General features: G+C 39.9%; 1 protein-coding gene across 9 annotated transcripts in view; it reads left to right on the top strand.

Moving 5' to 3' along the window:
* Positions 1–1,057: 1,057 nt before the first annotated feature.
* col21a1 (collagen, type XXI, alpha 1) overlaps positions 1,058–20,054 on the top strand; it is a 45,678-nt gene continuing 26,681 nt past the window's right edge. The window contains exons 1-9 of one of the 9 annotated variants that reach the window (XM_036956230.1): positions 1,058–1,292; positions 6,673–6,803; positions 7,022–7,582; positions 8,780–8,945; positions 13,288–13,516; positions 15,303–15,476; positions 16,308–16,385; positions 17,118–17,126; positions 18,872–18,961. In XM_036956230.1, the coding sequence (XP_036812125.1) occupies positions 6,704–6,803; positions 7,022–7,582; positions 8,780–8,945; positions 13,288–13,516; positions 15,303–15,476; positions 16,308–16,385; positions 17,118–17,126; positions 18,872–18,961 (1,407 nt within the window). In that variant the 5' untranslated portion in view covers positions 1,058–1,292; positions 6,673–6,703. Of the gene's footprint in view, positions 1,293–1,320; positions 1,418–6,672; positions 6,804–7,021; positions 7,583–7,891; positions 8,028–8,779; positions 8,946–12,116; positions 12,213–13,287; positions 13,517–15,302; positions 15,477–16,307; positions 16,386–17,117; positions 17,127–18,871; positions 18,962–20,054 lie in introns of those variants that run through there. The other 8 variants (XM_036956227.1, XM_021576468.2, XM_036956228.1 and 5 more) reach the window with 8 other exon arrangements.

The raw sequence follows: 20,054 nt of genomic DNA on the forward strand, positions 1-20,054 counted from the left end.
ATTTGCTGGTGTTGTTACAGTATTTTATGTCCAAAAATATATAAAGAAATTGCTCAGAAAACTTGGGAGGCCAAATAAAATCACCAGCGGGCCAAATTCGGCCCGTGTGCCGCCTATTGGGAAACCCTGTCCTACAGCATCTGGACAGCATTTCATGTGTATCTTAGTTATTACACTGAATGTTTTGTTCCCTTAGGTCAGGTTGTGAAATCATCTTGATGTGTACAATGTGTGTTTTTATTCTCATGAGATTTACATTGTGAAGGCCTAACATTGTGTATTCTGGGCTACCCTGGGAGTATTTCAGCCTGTATGCTGAAACTGCCCCCGTTAATCATTGCAATACTGAGGTGCAGAAAGCCAAAATGGAGTCATTAGTTGATGCAGGATGCTGCAGAGCTATGAAACTCAAAGAAATATGACAAACTGAAGTCTACAACAACATTCTCAACTGATATCAGATTTGGTTGGACATATGTGACGAGTTTCAGCTGTAAGACTAGGCTACTAGGAACGGTACCATATCACAGTCATTTTATGCCCCTTGTTCATTGCTCACTTGTACCACATGATCTCCTGCTGTCCACCTTGGTAAGCCCTTTCCATGAGCACACAATAGGAAAATGACAATGGGCAGATGGAGATATGGAGAACAACGGAATATGAAAAACAACGGAACAGAATGCCAGTTACCAAGCCCGAGGTTTGGTCCCAGCATTTGAAAGCCTGTAGCCTTATCTAGGACCTACCCTGGTTCCTGGAACCCTCAGGACTTCATGTGTATACCCTCAGCCCCCACACACAATCCTGTCCTTCTGACTACTCTTTTTCTCCTGGCACTGACAGAAAGAGGCTGTCTCTCTCAGTATTTCTTATCTGTCTCTCTCTTTTAGCCTGGATAATTAAGAGTGGCTGTTGGTCAGTAAAAGTTGGAGAAGACCCAGAGAAAAGAGAGAGAGGGAGAGAGGCAGAGAGAGAAAGAGGAGAAGAGAGAGGGGTAGAGAGAAGGGGGAGGGAGTGAGGTGAAGAAAGTGAAAGGGAAGAGGGGGAGAGCAAGAGAGAGGGGGAAGAAAGTGAGAAGGGGAGGCAGGGGGAGAGAGAGAGAGACAGAGAACTGGAAAGTGAATGGAGAGGGCAGGCTTTCAGTCACAGGAGGAACATTTGGTGCAGTGCTGAAACTTCTTCCCCAAACACAGCTTCTTCTTCTACCTAGACCTTGCCACGGTTATGGCCACAGGGCACATATGAGAAGGTGACGGGGGACACTGACACTCGGACTACACTAACCACTGGTAACTTTTTTTTTTGGGGGGGGGGGGGGGGGGGGTTTGCTTCTGCCATTTTTGGAAAACTACATTTTGTACACTTGTTGATTTTGGGTCTGCAAGGGCCTTTGATGCCAATACTTTAATCTACGGTATGCTAAAGAATGTTTCATGTTTAAATTAGGAAACAGATTGTTTCTTGTTTGAAATGTGTTTATTATTCAATTGTTTCATGCATTGTAAAGCAAGTTGAACCTGTTGGATCCTTTTGGGATTTAGACTGAGTATGAACTTTCAGTACAATTTCAGATCATTCTGGTTTTTGAGTGTGTTTTAGTGTGTTGTAGCTTTCACTGAAGCTTTGTGCTTTATCAATGTCTCAATAGATGTGATAATCTACTAGTGTTTATATTCCTACGATCTGAGCGGCTGCAGCAGCAGACAGCAGGTAGCATACTGAAGACATTAGGAGCAGTTATCAGTCCCTTGTTTGTGCCTCTGTCATATGCAAGGAATGAATGGAATTATTTAACTGAACTCTGCTTGGCGCTCGACTCAGTCTCCTCTCATAAACAGAAAAAGAAAGTTGAGGGAACAAAATCCATAGAAATACCAAGATCAGGGGTTTGCATAAATTGCTTTCATGAGTTTCTGTGAGTGTGACAAATTTATATAAAACAAAAGTTAGGCATTCCCAAAAGTAAACCCCTAGCCTGTAGCTCATTCTAAAATAGGAACATATTGGATGATAATATACCCCTCCCAGGCTCCAAGTGGTTTAGTCTACTGTGATGATATGGGTTCATGGTTTTGCTTATTTGATTTGATTTCAAGGGAGAGCTAATATAATGTTTTGGCTTTTCCCTTGGTGCCTGAGGAACTTGGCAGTAATTAACGTTCCCCTTACCTTGGCAAAGTTGTAATCAATGATGTATATAAACCCTGGATTGCTGATGCTATGTATTGGCCAAAGAGAGGCTTTGAAACCACCAGTCTGCCATATTGGCACTCCCCAGAAGAAGCAGTCTTCCACATGAATGAATGGAATTCTACAGTATTTAAATAAAAAAATTTAAGAACAAAATTACATGTATTTAAAGGTCCAAAGCAGCCATTTGTATCTCAATATCAAATCATTTCTGGGTAACAATTAATAACTTACTGGGATTGTTTTCTATTAATATGGTCATGAACAAAAAGATTGCTTCTTAGCAAAGAGCAATTTCTCAAACAAGAATTTTGCTAGGACTGTCTGGGAGTGGTCTGAGAGGGGAGGGATAACTGAAAAAACTATCTGTTATTGGCAGAGAGCGTTGGAATTCCCATCAAAACAGGCAGACATTTCAGGCGGTATTTTCAAACAGCTCTTACACTAAAGGGGTATTATCATCATTTTCTGAATTTCAAGTTATCATTCCAACCTCAGTTTGGAAATATATACATATTTTACTGCACCGGGCAGTAAGTATTTTTGTTTTTTGTAGTGGGGAAAGTAACAAACTATACTTTAAGGAATATTTCTAAATATATTTTTCTGCTTAGCTAACATAATCAAATGTATGTGTCTGTAATAAAATAAGGAGCTTATAATATAATAAAGCTGGCCAAAACAAATGAAGGTATAAAAAGAAATGTATTAATATAGCTTCCAAAATAGTTTTTACAATGGTGGCGGAGTGTGGTGGCTTAGAAACAGCTAGTCAGTCAGCTAGTGTACATGCTGTATAAATCATTGGTTGTAGTACATGCTGAACAGCAGCTGTTGATTTTGGGATGGAATAACTTTTAATTGCATTATTTAAAGGAGTTCAGTCCAAAATGCAATGGTTGACATATTAAACACAGTAATTTAAGACAGCAGGTGCTAATGTTTAAATAGCTATTCTAGTAGGTGCACATGAACTTCCCCAATTAGCTTTGGAGTTGTGAAAACAACATCTCAAATGTATCCCTAACAACAACTCTATGAATCAGAAGACCATAGCAACCAAAAAGGTTAGGGTAAGAACCAGATGAAGGAACCAGAAAATCCGTAAGTGATCATCTATAGAAGTTTGTGCTTTCGGCTCGAACCACGAACAGGTTAACTCTGTTGGTAGCACCTTTTCTGGAAAAGTGGGAGGAATCAGCTGTTCAACATGAGCTTCCTGACTCCCATGTCCAGCTGGATGCAACCCACCAGGCATGACATAAATATTTTACAAAGTATTGCTGCAAACTAGATGAATAACTCAGACTCGATAATAATAAATAAGGTGTCTGGAATAGAATTTGGAAGTCATGTTACGGGTTTTAGGCAATATGTCAGATTTTTTTAAATCTTTATGATGGATATTGTTTTGTGTTTTTCTAGTCGGGGGGGGGGGGGGGGGGTTATAATAAACTGCATACCAGCGACCCGTCATCTTGACCAAGATGGAGAGCTATTAAGTGTCTGCACTGCTCCAATAACGTCAGAGGTCAATGACTGGGTCATACAAAATAAAAATAAACATATGGTTGACGGCACTGCACTGACCTGCAAAACAAGTGCATGGGTTATTTGAGAGAATTTTGTGGCATGCATTCTCAGCTGGTGCCTACTCCATCAAGCTTTAATGTAGCCCATTCAGGAATGTGTTCCTTTAACTGTGTAGTCCAATCACAACCAGGTCTCTTGGTGTCTTGGACAATGGTTGCCATCCATTCGTCATGACTACATGTGTTTGGTCACTGTCCAGAGCTGGAATTTCACTGTCTGACGCCATAAATGAATTCCATGTGGCTTTAGCAGAAATGTAGAAATATCCAGTTTGGGGTACTAGCGAATGGGTCTTTGCTATCTGGGGTCATTGGGAAGTCCCAACTCTGACGTCACCTCATTGAAGTTGAAATTTAAAACAGTAAGGGTTAGGGTAAGGGTAGGGGTTAAGGTTAAGGTTTATTTTAGGAATGTCCCAAGGATACAGGATTTTACTGACCATACCAAATTGCCCATGTCACGCTGCTCCAGCGACCTCCCCTAGTGCTCTGGACGGATTTGGGGGGAAAGACCGGAACAAAATGGCCGGCTCTACCATGGCAGTTTGGAGCCTCACTGAGCTGTGCCTCAAATCCCAGGTCAGGGAGTGGAAAAACACAGTCATGTTATGGCTGTGACAACAAACCGACTGCACAGTTACATATGGTGGATCAGGGTTAGATTTCGGTCATTGCAGAATTCTTCTATCCAAGTCTGGTCATTGTCTTAGGAAAACCCACTGCTTAAGGTTGATCGGATGGATTGACTGAGCTGACTAAAGGTCCTTCCTTCCTTCCACAAATGCTTTCTATGGAACATATCTGTTCCTCATTTATAGCTGCTTCTTTTTATAATGTCTGCAGTTTCTAACTTTCACGGGCTGGAAACTGCAATAAAATATACCATTTCCTAAAGAAGCCAGAGGGAAACAAAGAAGTATGATCAAAACAATTCTGAGTACTCACACACACGGAGAGAGAGCGAGTGTGTGAGAGAGAGCGAGTGTGTGTGAGAGAGAGAGACCTCAGAATGCTCTTCCATGTTTCATTGCCACTAACACATACTTAATTTGCTTTATCTTGTTTACAACAAATGCAATATACTGACCCTCCATCTTTTGTCACAGATACAGTGCCTTGCGAAAGTATTCGGCCCCCTTGAACTTTGCGACCTTTTGCCACATTTCAGGCTTCAAACATAAAGATATAAAACTGTATTTTTTTGTGAAGAATCAACAACAAGTGGGACACAATCATGAAGTGGAACGACATTTATTGGATATTTCAAACTTTTTTAACAAATCAAAAACTGAAAAATTGGGCGTGCAAAATTATTCAGCCCCTTTACTTTCAGTGCAGCAAACTCTCTCCAGAAGTTCAGTGAGGATCTCTGAATGATCCAATGTTGACCTAAATGACTAATGATGATAAATACAATCCACCTGTGTGTAATCAAGTCTCCTTATAAATGCACCTGCACTGTGATAGTCTCAGAGGTCCGTTAAAAGCGCAGAGAGCATCATGAAGAACAAGGAACACACCAGGCAGGTCCGAGATACTGTTGTGAAGAAGTTTAAAGCCGGATTTGGATACAAAAAGATTTCCCAAGCTTTAAACATCCCAAGGAGCACTGTGCAAGCGATAATATTGAAATGGAAGGTGTATCAGACCACTGCAAATCTACCAAGACCTGGCCGTCCCTCTTAACTTTCAGCTCATACAAGGAGAAGACTGATCAGAGATGCAGCCAAGAGGCCCATGATCACTCTGGATGAACTGCAGAGATCTACAGCTGAGGTGGGAGACTCTGTCCATAGGACAACAATCAGTCGCATATTGCACAAATCTGGCCTTTATGGAAGAGTGGCAAGGAGAAAGCCATTTCTTAAAGATATCCATAACAAGTGTTGTTTAAAGTTTGCCACAAGCCACCTGGGAGACACACCAAAATTGTGGAAGAAGGTGCTCTGGTCAGATGAAACCAAAATTGAACTTTTTGGCAACAATGCAAAACGTTATGTTTGGCGTAAAAGCAACACAGCTCACACCCTGAACACACCATCCCCACTGTCAAACATGGTGGTGGCAGCATCATGGTTTGGGCCTGCTTTTCTTCAGCAGGGACAGGGAAGATGGTTACAATTGATGGGAAGATGGATGGAGCCAAATACAGGACCATTCTGGAAGAAAACCTGATGGAGTCTGCAAAAGACCTGAGACTGGGACGGAGATTTGTCTTCCAACAAGACAATGATCCAAAACATAAAGCAAAATCTACAATGGAATGGTTCAAAAATAAACATATCCAGGTGTTAGAATGGCCAAGTCAAAGTCCAGACCTGAATCCAATCGAGAATCTGTGGAAAGAACTGAAAACTGCTGTTCACAAATGCTCTCCATCCAACCTCACTGAGCTCGAGCTGTTTTGCAAGGAGGAATGGGAAAAAATGTCAGTCTCTCGATGTGCAAAACTGATAGAGACATACCCCAAGCGACTTACAGCTGTAATCGCAGCAAAAGGTGGTGCTACAAAGTATTAACTTAAGGGGGCTGAATAATTTTGCACGCCCAATTTTTCAGTTTTTGATTTGTTAAAAAAGTTTGAAATATCCAATAAATGTCGTTCCACTTCATGATTGTTTCCCACTTGTTGTTGATTCTTCACAAATAAATACAGTTTTATATCTTTATGTTTGAAGCCTGAAATGTGGCAAAAGGTCGCAAAGTTCAAGGGGGCCGAATACTTTCGCAAGGCACTGTATGTCTACTTTCAATATTAAGATATGCATTGCATGCAATTCAAGTAACAGCAGTGACAAGTAAGAAAAACGGTCTTGATTGGTTAACTGATATGAGCAATTGTAACGACAATCTCAGCAATGCATGTGTTGTTTCCCTTTCCCTATAGGGGCACAATTGGAGTTTGGTACTTCAGCATCATGGGTTGCAAAACAAGATCCATGCATTGTGTCTTGCGGTGTGTGTGCTTCATGCTCCTTCACTTGTCTTGTACAGCACAAGATGAGGACATGAGATTCAGTAAGAGTGCTTCTGTCTTCATCGTTATGTGTGACACATTTCCATTGCATGGTGTCCATTATCTCTCAGGTTTACTATAAAAACAGAATGGATGTTCAGGAAAGCTCTCTATGAACCGTATTGGTAAAGGCCATTCCTTCAGAAGAAGTGAATAATTTGCATTAATGTTTTTTCTCAAGGCTGTGTACCACCACTCATGTGTCTCATGTCTCTTACAGGTTGTAAGACTGTTGCAAGTGATCTGGTCTTTATCCTAGACGGCTCATGGAGTGTAGCTGATGTGAACTTTGAAATAGTCAAGCGATGGCTAGTCAACATTACCACAAGCTTTAACATCGGACAGAAGTTCACCCAGATCGGAGTGGTCCAATACAGTGATGATCCAATCATAAATATTCCACTAGGGAAGCACCTTCATATCAAGGATCTCATTAGAGCCATGGAATCCATTGACTACATGGGAGGAAATACAAGGACTGGGACGGCCATACAGTTTGCTAGCGACAAACTGTTTAACCTGTCTGAGAGAGGCCCAAAGGGCGTTGCTAGAATCGCTGTGGTCCTAACAGATGGGAAGTCACAAGATGAGGTGAAAGCTGCAGCAGAGGCAGCCAGGAGAAGAGGAATAATCATCTTTGCCATTGGTGTGGGATCTGAGACAGAAGAGGCAGAGTTGAATGCTATTGGAAACAAGCCTTCCTCCAACTACGTGTTTTACGTTGATGACTATAAAGCTATTTCCAAGATCCGTGAGACCATAAGGCAGAAATTGTGTGAAGGTAGGCATTGTTGTGATGACAAAATGGGGACAGTCATAAGCCCTATCCCTCAGCTTTATAACAAACCAAGTGGGGCAATCATTTTTGTTGTTGTTGGTTAAAATGAAGGAGCGGGCTTTTAAGGACTCTTCGGTTCATTTAACATGTTTGCACATTGCCAAACATTGAAGCTCTTCAAAACCAAGAAATGTCTTGAAATCAAATGTTTTCTCAAGATCTAATGATTGGGAATGTAAATGTTTTCTAAAGCTGATGACTATGGATGACGAGCCAAACTGTGCCAAGAGAATAATGTCAATGTGATGTTAGTGCTTCAGGTGACCCAATATCTGGGCAAAGGAGAAGATGATATGATCTGCTCTCTGCCCAAGGCCTAAATAAAAATGAACAAGCAACAACAACAAAACAGCTATCAATTGCTTTTGACCGGAAGAGGCACCTTCTGGTAAGAAACAATACATAATGATTTTTTTTGTTTGCTTGTAGATTTTTATTTTGATCTTTTTTGAAGGAACATACATGGCGTAAGGGCAGTAAATTACAGTAGTTGCTGGCAGCGCAGGCATATTTGGACAGTAATTCTGAAATGTTGACGCTTGCAGAGCTGGTGAATGGTAGCTTGAATGGTAGCGTTTTGTGCAGAGAGGCGATCTCGTCATATTCATCATCTCCTTTGCCCAGATACTGGTTCATGCTTCAGAGTGAGGTAAAGGTTAGTGAAGCTATTTAAAACAAAAGGGTTTCATCAAGAACAAGAGCAAAAACAACTCCCAGAACCAAGCATAAAACAATAGTTAGGAAAATCGGACCTATTTGAGTGGTTATATCCACTTAAAAACAGAAAACAGTAAGGATGCCTGATCCCATGTAAATGAATAGCCTACTGTAATAATTAACATGCGTAATTAAAGGGTGGGTGTAATGGTCAAATTCTGTCTGGTTTTCACAATGGGAGGGGTGTTCTTTAGACAGCTTGCCTATTTGCAAAATGTCCAGTGATCCTTTCCAATGCCTTTTACAACAGATTATCTGACACTTCGGTTTCCAGGTCAAATGAAATGGATTTAACTCAAAATTAACATGCAGCCCGACCAGAAAAAAGGATGGTGGTATGAAAGTGTGTTTGTGATTTTCAACCAGTCACACAAAAATACGTACTCTGCTGTGTTCTAAATTCTCTCATTCTCTTTATTTCAGAGACTGTTTGTCCAAGCAGTATCTCAGTCGATAACGGTGATGTGAAGGGCTTCGATATTCTACAGTATCTTAATTTGGCCAAAAAGGTCAAAAAAACTCAAGGGTCTTTCTATGGCTCCAAAGCCTTCCAGGTGACATCTCGCGTTGACCTGAGTGAAAGCACGACGTAAGCTTTAAACACCATGCCATGTCCAGTGGTGTAGCACAGTTTCACTGGGCCCCCTGTTTTTCATGTGGGCAGAGAGAAAAATTTGCAGATTTATAGCTAATCTCATGCTATTTTACACATTTTGGCTATGAGGTATATATATTTTTTGCTATTTTATAGCTCAGGGATTCTTGAAAGACAGGACAATCTCAACTTTCTTTCCACAAATATTTGTCTTAAGAAAAACGAAAATGAAAATGAAACATATATTTTGCAGGCCAAAGTATCAGCTACAGTATAACAGCATGTAAAGGAACAACCTCCAATTTCTATATGTTTTCATAAAATGCAACTAACTGGATTCCTACCAACCCCATCAGACACCATAAAAGGCATTTTATTTTTACAATTATTATCGAACAAGTGTTTAAAGGTCTATATAAAATTGCTACAGCCCATAGAAACACATTGAACTACACATTAATAAATGGCAAAAAATTAATAATAAGGAACAAGGTTTTGAATGAGAAAACTTAGACCCATGTTTGGTCACGTTATTTTTGGCACATTTTACCTATACATTTTTGCAGCCTGGTACTGGATTACCTTCAGACAACGTCCCTGAAGCTTATTAGTTTGTAACTCACACTGTTTGGGTTTTACAGACAGATTTGTTGCGAATGTCTTGTCTGGATTCTCTCATGTGTATTAAAAGGCCACTTTCAAAAGCCCTGTTGTATGGATTAAGTGAAAACTTTATATATCCGGAAAGAGGGGATTGAGCTGCAGCCAATACAATAAATTGTACTGTATGTCTCTAACTTAAACACACAGGGATATAAACACACTCAATATCCAAAATGACATCACCTTGTGGGTGTGGGTGTGTCAATCAAATCTAGGGGGTTTTAAAGTTAGAGATGGCTATTTCATGAAACTCAATAAGATCATTTTCTAGATAATAACCATCATTGCCAGTTTTTAAAATTTTAAACACTTTTTTGGAAAGTTTGAAATTGGGTTCCTTTGCTTCGGACAAAGGCATTTTGAAAGTTTAGAGAATTCCTAAAACAAATCTCGTCCCTTCTAAGATTCTCATGAATGTACATTTTAGGGCTCAAATAAAAATAACACAACAAAATCATATTTTTTTGACTATAAAAATACAATTTCCCTGTCGGACAACAATTGTCCTGACTTTCAAGAGTCTCTGAGCTAATTTCCTGGCATTCTACATATTGCTGAGAGAAAATGTTGTAGTTATAAAGCAAATTTCCTATAATTCTGAACATTTCTTTCATGGTATGATGATTTTTTGGGGGGGTTGGGAGACCCCAAATCTCGTTGACCCCCCCGTACCTCAGTATGTGCCATGCCAGTGGCTGTGTCAATATTTTATTTTTTATTTGTATTTTTTATTAACCATCCCTCTTCGGAGGACACATGTCTTTATTATATATTTTTTACAGCCTTTCTGCTACATATACACTACCGTTGAAAGGTTTGGGGTCACTTAGAAATGTCCTTGTTTTTGAACGAAAAGCAAAAAAAATTGTCCATTAAAATAGCTTCAAATTGATCAGAAATATAGTGTTGACATTGTTAATGCTGTAATTGACTATTGTAGCTGGAAACGGCTGATTGTTTATGGAATATCTATATAGGTGTACAGAGGCCCATTATCAGCAACCATCACTCCTGTGTTCCAATGGCATGTTGTGTTAGTTAATCCAAGTTCATCATTTTAAAAGGCTAATTGATCATTAGAAAACCCTTTTACAATTATGTTAGCACAGCTGAAAACTGAATTGACTGAAAAAAGTGGCCTTCTTTAGACAAGTATCTGGAGCATCAGCATTTGTGGTTTCGATTACAGGCTCAAAATGGCCAGAAACAAAGAACTTTCTTCTGAAACTCGTCAGTCAATTCTTGTTCTGAGAAATGAAGGCTATTCCATGTGCGAAGCAAGCATAGAAGTAGTTTAGCTCGTCTGGTAGGCTTGTGTCACTGGGCAGCTCTCGGCTGTGCTTCCCTTTGTAGTCTGTAATAGTTTGCAGGCCTTGCCACATCCGACAAGCGTCAGAGCCGGTGTAGTACGATTCGATCTTAGCCCTGTATTGACGGTTTGCCTGTTTGATGGTTCGTCGGAGGGCATAGCGGGATTCCTTATAAGCTTCCGGGTTAGAGTCCCGCTCCTTGAATGCGACAGCTCTTGCCTTTAGCTCAGTGTGGATGCTGCCTGTAATCCATGGCTTCTGGTTGGGGTATGTAAGTACAGCCACTGTGGGGACGACATCATCAATGCACTTATTGATGAAGCCAATGACTGATCAGAGGAGGAATCCCGGAACATATTCCAGTCTGTGCTAGCAAAACAGTCCTGTTGCTTAGCATCTGCTTCCTCTGACCACTTTTTTTTATTGATCTAGTCACTGGTGCTTCCTGCTTTAATTTTTGCTTGGTATCAGGAGTCAGGAGGATAAAACTATGGTCAGATTTGCCAAATGGAGGGTGAGGGAGAGTTTTGTATGCGTCTCTGTGTGTGGAGTATAGGTGGTCCAGAGTTATTTTCCCTCTGGTTGCACATTTAACATGCTGATAGAAATTTGGTAAAATGGATTTAAGGTTCCCTGCATTAAAGTCCCCAGCAACTAGGAGCGCCACCTCTGGGTGAGCGTTTTCTTGTTTGCTTATGGTGGAATATGGGTCATTCAATGCTGTCTTAGTGCCAGCCTCTGACTGGGGTGGTATGTAAACAGCTACAAAGAATACAAATGACAACTATCTCAGTAAGTAGTGTGGTCTACAGCTTATCATGAGATACTCTACCTCAGGCGAGCAATAGCTCGAGACTTCCTTAGATATCGTGCACCAGCTGTTGTTTACAAAAATACATAGACCGCCGCCCCTTGTCTTACCAGACGCCGCTGTTCTATCCTGCAGCAAATAACCAGCCAGCTGTATGTTGATGTTGTAGTCGTTCAGCCACGACTCTGTGAAACATAAGATGTTACAGTTTTTAATGTCCTGTTGGTAGTTTAATCTTCCGCGTAACTCGTTGAGTTTAATGTCCAAAGATTGCACTTTGCTACCAGAATGGAGGGAAGTGGGGGTTTATTCGATCGCCTATGAATTCTTAGAAGGCAGCCTGACCTTCACCCCCTCTTTTTCCGCCTCCTCTTCACGCAGATCACGGGATCGGGCCTGTTCTCGAGGAAGCAGTGTATCCTTCGTGTCGGGCTCATCATAGTTGTGAAAGGAAAAAGAGGATTCTGCTAGTCCGTCGTGAGTAATCGCAGTCCTGATGTCTAGAAGTTATTTTCGCTCATAAGAGACGGTAGCGGCAACATTATGTACAAAAAAATATTTTTAAAAAGTTACAAATAACACAAATAAACGAACAAAAAAACACAAAAAACATCTGCCATCCTCTCAGGCGCCATCTTACTTACTTACTTATTGCTTATTCAATCAGTACAACAGTTTTCAGCTGTGCTAGCATAATTGCAGAATGGTTTAATTGTATCTTTATTTAAGAAGGCAAGTCAGTTAAGAACAAATTCTTATTTTCAATGGCAGCCTAGGAACAGTGGGTTAGCTGCCTGTTCAGGGGCAGAACGACAGATTTGTATCTTGTAAGCTCAGGGATTTGAACTTGCTAGTCCAACACTCTAACCACTAGGTTACCCTGCCACCCCAATTAGCCTTTTAAAATGATAAACTTGGATTAGCTAACATGCCATTGGAACACAGGAGTGATGGTTGCTGATAATGGACCTCTGTACGCCTATGTAGATATTCCTTTAGCCGTTTCCAGCTACAATAGTAATTTACAACATTTACAATGTCTACACTGTATTTCTGATCAAGATGATGTTATTTAATAGACAAAATTAGCCTTTCTTTAAAAAATAAGGAAATGTCTAAGTGACCCCAAACTTTGAATGGTAGTGTACATACATTTTATAAATATATTTTCGTATACATTTTGCATACACATTTTACATGCACATTTTACATACATGGTACTTTTATATAAAGCATTCACATAACAATAATACAATACCAAACATAAACTCTTTAATCCCAACCCTCAGCCCATCCCACCTATCACCATAGACCTCAGCTTTTTAATCCCACCCCTCAGCCCATCCCACCTATCACCATAGACCTCAGCTCTTTAATCCCAACCCTTAGCCCATCCCACCTATCACCATAGACCTCAGCTCTTTAATCCCAACCCTCAGCCCATCCCATCACTGTTGCCATGTCTACTTTATCACTCTGGTTTCATAGTGATGTGATTGACTGGTTGTTTCATGGTGATGTGATTGACTGGTTGTTTAATTTTGGCCCACAGGAACTTGTTTCCAGACGGCCTGCCTCCGTCCTACGTCTTTGTGTCCACACTGAGGTACAAGGGGTCTCTGCTCAGGGAAGAGTGGGACTTATGGAGGGTACAGACCAATAACGGGAAACCACAAATGGCTGTCACACTTAACGGATTTGAACGCAATGTCAAGTTCACTACAACCAGTGTAGCACCAGGTGATACTCAGACAGTGGTCTTCCAACAAGAACCTTCCAAGGTACCTCAACACCATGAGTCTTCCAAACCACCAAAACAGACACATGACATGATAGTACTTTACAGATGTCGGATCTTTATTTGACCTCTGTTTATTGGTACTCTTTTTATTATCTATCCTGATTGCCTAGTCACTTTTACCCCTACCTACAGTACCAGTCAAACGTCTGGATACACCTACTCATTCAAGGGTTTTTCTTTATTTTTACTATTTTCTAGTAATAGTGAGTACATCAAAAGTATGAAATAACACATATGAAATCATGTAGTAACCATAAAATGTGTTAAACAAATTAAAATAGATTTTATATTTGAGATTCTTCAAAGATGACAGCTTTGCATCAAGGCAAAGAAAACCCCTTGAATGAGTAGGTGTGTTCAAACTTTTGACTGGTACCGTATATGAGAATATAACCTCAACTACCTCATACCCCTGCACATTGACTCGGTACTGTTACTCCTTGTGCGTTATTGTTATTTGTTGTGTTACTATTTTCTATTTTTATTCTCTATTTTTCTTACTCTTTATCTCTGCATTGTTGGTAAAGGGCTCATAAATGAACATTTCATTGTAAAGTCTACACCGGTTATATTCAGCACATTTGACATTCAATTTGATTTGATTTGACTTGTATTGTATAGTCACAGCAAAATAATCCTGCAGCAACAGGATTTGAATGTTTAATCCATAATGTTGCTTGAGCGGTGGTTAGGCCTTTAGCGGGTCAAAATGAGGCTACTTGTAAAGTGGGATACTGTTACTATAACCATCTGTTAGTGCAGGTTTTCAATTAATTTTTGTAAATCACGAAGCTCATGTGCATTTCCTGTGAAACAGTGAAATTCTCAGCAACAAAAGAGTGATTAAGATGATAAATCTGTACCGAGCCCCAACGAAAATGTAAAATCATGACTTGTTTGTGGCATTTATAAAACCTCAAATTTGGAAAAGAGAAACAAAAATAGTCTGGCTAAGTCATTAATTCATTTCTCTCCAGAACTGGCAATCATCATGAAAATCTCTGAGGCAGATGTACAGTCTCTACAGTCCATGAAACACAGAGAGTCCTCATAAAACAGTGATAGGGTTTATTACTACACACACTAATGATATGACAACAAGCTACATTATATTCCAAAGAAGCATTTTCGGGAAAATAACTAGCTTTCTAAGGACTAGGATGTGGGAGGATTGAAGACTGTGACATTTGAGGAGAATGGGATGTAGTGAATTGAAGGAATGATTCAATATGGTTAGATAATAACTTCTTGGAGATCAGTCACCTTATCAGACTATTTGAAAGCATCCAACGTTTTCCTACTGGCCTTGTGCTAGCCAAGGCCTACTTTACAATGGCTTCTTGACATGCCTGAGTTAAATGTAATGGTCTGCCTTTAGACAGGCAGACCAATTCTGATATTGTTTTCACTAGTTGTTCTTTTGACCAATCAGATCAGCTCTAAAAGATATCTGATGTAAAAAATATCTGATGTTATTGGTCAAAATACCAATTAGTTCAAAAAATATCTGTATTGAGGTGCCTTTGATTTCTTACGTTTTGACCATGTGGATTAGTGATTTTAACTAAACAGAAAAGAAACTGATCTTCTAAAGCTGAGCCTGTCTTTATTCTTTGTTTCTCCATTGTTCTTTCTATCAGTGTTTTGTGATTGCCCAACAATTTCATATCCATTGCACTCTATAGTAGGCAGGTTGCTACATTCTCCTAGACCTTGTTGACCTTTGTATATATAATCATTCCATATCCTCTTTTCTTGTCAAATAGAAACTATTTGATGAGAACTGGCACCAGCTTCGCCTACTGGTCACTGAGCAGGATGTTACCCTGTATGTTGATGACCTGGAAATTGAAACCATGCCATTGGAACCTCCTGTTGGTATCTTCATTAATGGGAAGACCCAGATCGGAAAGTATGTCAGCAAAGAGACGACTGTACCAGTAAGTATCCGGAGACTACATTTTCAGAACCAATAACGTGCATTCGTGCATCTTTGAGCAAGACAACTGTCGTTTACAGATGTAGGATCTTAATTTGAGCCAGTTTGCTACAACAAGAAAATAATCATTCTGCAACAGGAAATGTGAATTACAATAAATTACAATTAATGGGCATTTTTGTAGGGGTTGATTAATTTTTTGCGAGGGAAATTACACATTTTAGAAGCCTTTTAAAACCTAAAATACACCACAAGTTTGCAAAGTTCTCCTTCAACATTGTGATTAAATTAACATCCTACATCTGTACATTGGATCGCATTTAAGCGGCTATTGGTCTAACTGTTTAACAGTAGGATGTGAAGAGTCAATATTCTGCATTTTCCTCTAAAACATACTGACCTCAGTGGATTAGAAAATCTTGCCACGAAGAACCTCTCTGCCCTCTATGTCTTATTTAGTCTTTGCTTTATTAGGCCATGTTGATACTTGGTGTGCTGTGCCAAACATCCTCAACCTGCAATCAATCATAATGATGTGTGTTAAAATGAACAACTTTTAGCCAAGCTAATTTGAGACGTGCAACCTGAATGTTGCTGGATTTGTTTTCAACCCATAAAACTTGAAAATGACCTGCAATAAATCCTTACAAGTTATGGTAAATATAATGAAGGTGTCACTTAAGTCTAGAGAAATAACTTCCTGGTATGGTGATGAGAGGGACTTATTACTTTTCATGAATCGTTATAAAACTCTTATCAAGACAAAGTAGCCACTTGTTAGTGTTGAAATGCTTTTCCCCCGACCGTACGATAATTCCTTTCTCTTTAACAGTTTGAGATTATGAAACTCAGGATCTACTGCGACCCCGAGCAGAACAACCGTGAGACTGCCTGTGAAATACCTGGAGTTGTGAGTACAACCAACTTTTTGGATGTGTCCTTGTAATTAATGTGGCACATTAAAACCAAACCACATTTTTTTAAGGGATCACATATTTTCCTGTTTGTGATCACAATGCACCACTATACTATATACCACCATACCACCACCATGACTTAGTATCGGGGAAAATCCATACAATGTTCATCTTGAAATCTGTTGAAATTTGTCAAAAAACTTTACTTTTTCTTTCTTCTTTCTCCTCTTTCAGTTGTGCATTGAATCACATGGAACTAGGAATATGATTCACGATATATGACCCGTGTTTTATAGATTATTACACGTATCACTTGTTTGACCTCATCCTGCTTTCTACTGTGCTGTGGTGGAGCGCCTTTACCTCTGCTTGCCACATGCACATTGCTCTCACTGTTATTTTACCGTCTGACAGCAAATCTGTTTGTGAAGCAGTGGCCAAATGCTGCATTGGCTTGGCTATTGCTTTCACTACTAACCCACGATGCCAGACCATTGTTTTGCATATGTGGTTTCTGGATATCAGTTTGGGAGAAACAAAAAGAGAGGGACCGAGAGGCACTGAAAACACAACCGCATGCCAGCATCTCTCTCTCTCTCCCTGCATGTCTTGCATTGTCTCATTTACCTTCAACCAGTGTTGTTGTCTAAATGAATTGGTCTATTAGTGTGAGATTACAGGTTCCAGGCGCTTCCATGACATAATCTCGCTCCTTTTATTTCCAGGACGGCGAGGTATGTATTTTGGCTGATGGCTTTGCTCGCTTACAAAGTAAACCCTAGTTTAATTTTCATCGCGAGAGGTAAGACTATACTTTATTTTATGGTCTTTTGCAGTGTCACTTTTTTTATTTTTTTATTTTTTTTATTTAACCTTTATTCAACTAGGCAAGTCAGTTAGGAACAAATTCTTATTTGCAATGACAGCCTAGGAACAATGGGTTAACTGCCTTGTTCAGGGGCAGAACAATAGATTTTTACCTTGTGAGCTCGGGGATTCGATCTAGCAACCTTTCGGTTACTGGCCCACTAGGCTACCTGCCATCACTAATCTGCTAGGGGTTGTGCAATGTATAGGTAACACTTTACCTTAAAGGAAAATTCCACCCAACATTATATCTTTTGGTATTGGTTTTATTAGTCCATTGTTTATATAATCCCAATTTGTTTTGCATGCCAGCAATTATGTGATGCAATCAATACACACCATCATACAATGCAACATACTGACTGTATTACTGTATTTTGAAAGTTATATACAGTATCTTGAAAATGTGGTTGCTGACATGCAACAGATTTTGGGACTATATCAACAAGGGACTCATGAAACAAACTAAAATATAGTTTTGGGGTTTTCTTTGAAGTTTCCCTTATACCCAGGTAACTGCACAGCACTAACTATAGTTACAACATTGAAATAGGGAAGGGAAAGGGGATACCTAGTCAATTGCACAACTGAATGCATTCAATCGGAATGTGTCTTCCGCATTTAACCAAACCCCTCTGAATCAGCGAAGTGCGGGGGTCTTCTGTAATCGACGTCCACATCATAGGCGCCCGGGGAGCAGTTGTTGTTGGGGGTTAACTGCCTTGCTCAAGGGCAAAACGTCAGATTTTTACCACCTTGCCGGCTTGACAATTTGCACCAGCGTCCTTTCAGTTACTGGCCCAACACTCTTAACCGCTAGGCTACCGGTAATACAAAAGTAATCACATGGTAATAACCTCATGTTGAACATACCTATCGTTACATTTGATGAATTTCAGGGTAAGTCCAAAGTAATATTTTTCCCTTGCGTCAAGCAAGCAAACATATTTGTACTAATATGCAGTCAAGGTTTTTTGTCTCTTGCTATAAACATGTAATATAGCCCTTTGTCTCTAGAACTATGTTTGCAAAGTCATTTTGCTGGAAGTGTCTGCTGTGTGAATGCTACTAGGCTGCCAAATGCTAAATGATACGACTGCTAAGAGACCTGAACTGAATGCACTCCCTTGGCTTCAGTTGTCTGAGTGTCTGTTAGCAGGAAATCAGACATATCATTGATTAATTGCTCGTATGTCTTCCATATGACAAGAGTATTTCTTAGTGATCACTATGTTCAAACCTTTTACTGCAGTAGGCAGAGTGTTTATTGGTAGTCTACTTTGAAACAAAAGTACACACCTCACACACAGGGCTATGGACTTTAAAAAAAAGACACCTGTACCATGTCAGATATAGCGTTGAAATGTATTACATTTTGAGTTCGCATCCCAATATTACACTTTATATACGTAACAGAAGAAATAAGAGGGAAAAAATGTTTGACACTGAAACACTGGATTTTTTGCAGTTTTTTTTAATCATCTTGATTAATTATGAAAAATATGAATAACTTTCCACCCATGAGGCCACTAGAGGGCGATTTGGTGGTTTGACCGCTGGAAAGGGCTATGTGCCATTAGTGAATGGTGTGTGTGTTTCTTGTTTATTCCAGTGCGCCAATGGTCCTGGTGACATAGACGTGGACCCCACTCCAGAACCATGTACCTGTCCTCCCGGACCTCCTGGTCTTCAAGGAATGAAGGTCAGTCAGAAGGGTTACATCACCGCGCTTGCCAGTTTCTAAATCAGGTGTCAACTCCTTCCATCAGGACATGATGCTGTGCAAATCAGATACACCTCTGAAAGCGTTTCACTTTTGAACAGTTTTCTGACATAAATGGTTTTGTCTACCCACAACTTGCATGACCAATTCATCCAAGACGTGAACGTACAGCCAAATAGAAAGATGCGGTTCAAACGGATGTGGCTTTGTGCCTACAGTACGTCACTGTGACAGCAATGCATGTGATTTGGTTGTGGTTGGAAGATGTTATCAATAAGACCTGCCCCACTGTCCAACGTCTTTATTGATGGAAATAATGAACCATTGAAAAAGGGACTAGTTACGGATTGTTTGGCAAGAAAATGACAAGTTGACTAAAAGTACAAACAGACTGGCTCCTAGGCTAAATAAAGTTTCCTTAAATGGGCCACAAAATAAAGTGCTGTGTGACACATTTAATTGTTCACAGAGCATATGCCAAAGAATTTACAAGATGTTAAAAGTTAAACTAAAACGTTTCACCTTTAAGCAATATTACCACAGCAACAGGTCCTTTCATTCTGTAAAAGTGCACAAGGTTATAGGCATGTTTGTGTTTATAAGGCCATAGTCACGCATGGGTACAAATCCAGTTTTTCAACAGGAAAAGATTGCTCTTAAAGGTTTTAATAATACATCCAAAAGGCTACAAGCATGGCTGGTTCGCAGATGGATCTTTTGGGCTGAATCAGAGGAAGCTGGTGGGAGGAGCTACAGGAGGATGGGCTCTTTGTAATGGCTGGAATGGAATCAATGGAATGGAGTTAAACATGTTTCCATAATTGTTATGTGTTTCTTACTATTCAATTTACTCCCTTCCATCCATTACAATGAGCCCGTCCTCCTATATATCCTCCCACCAGCCTCCTATGGGGCTGGTATATTAACAGGAATTGTAGCAAAGGGCATCTTGAATCAAGTGAAGCTCAACATGTCCTGCTGAGACATGAACTCAGAATGATCTTTCGTACTGATAAAGTCTGTAAAACCCTGAAAGGTCTTTTCCAGGAAAGGTAAAAAAGCATTTCTGTTT

Source organism: Oncorhynchus mykiss, chromosome 20 (assembly GCF_013265735.2).
Source record: "Oncorhynchus mykiss isolate Arlee chromosome 20, USDA_OmykA_1.1, whole genome shotgun sequence".
NCBI lineage: Eukaryota > Metazoa > Chordata > Actinopteri > Salmoniformes > Salmonidae > Oncorhynchus > Oncorhynchus mykiss.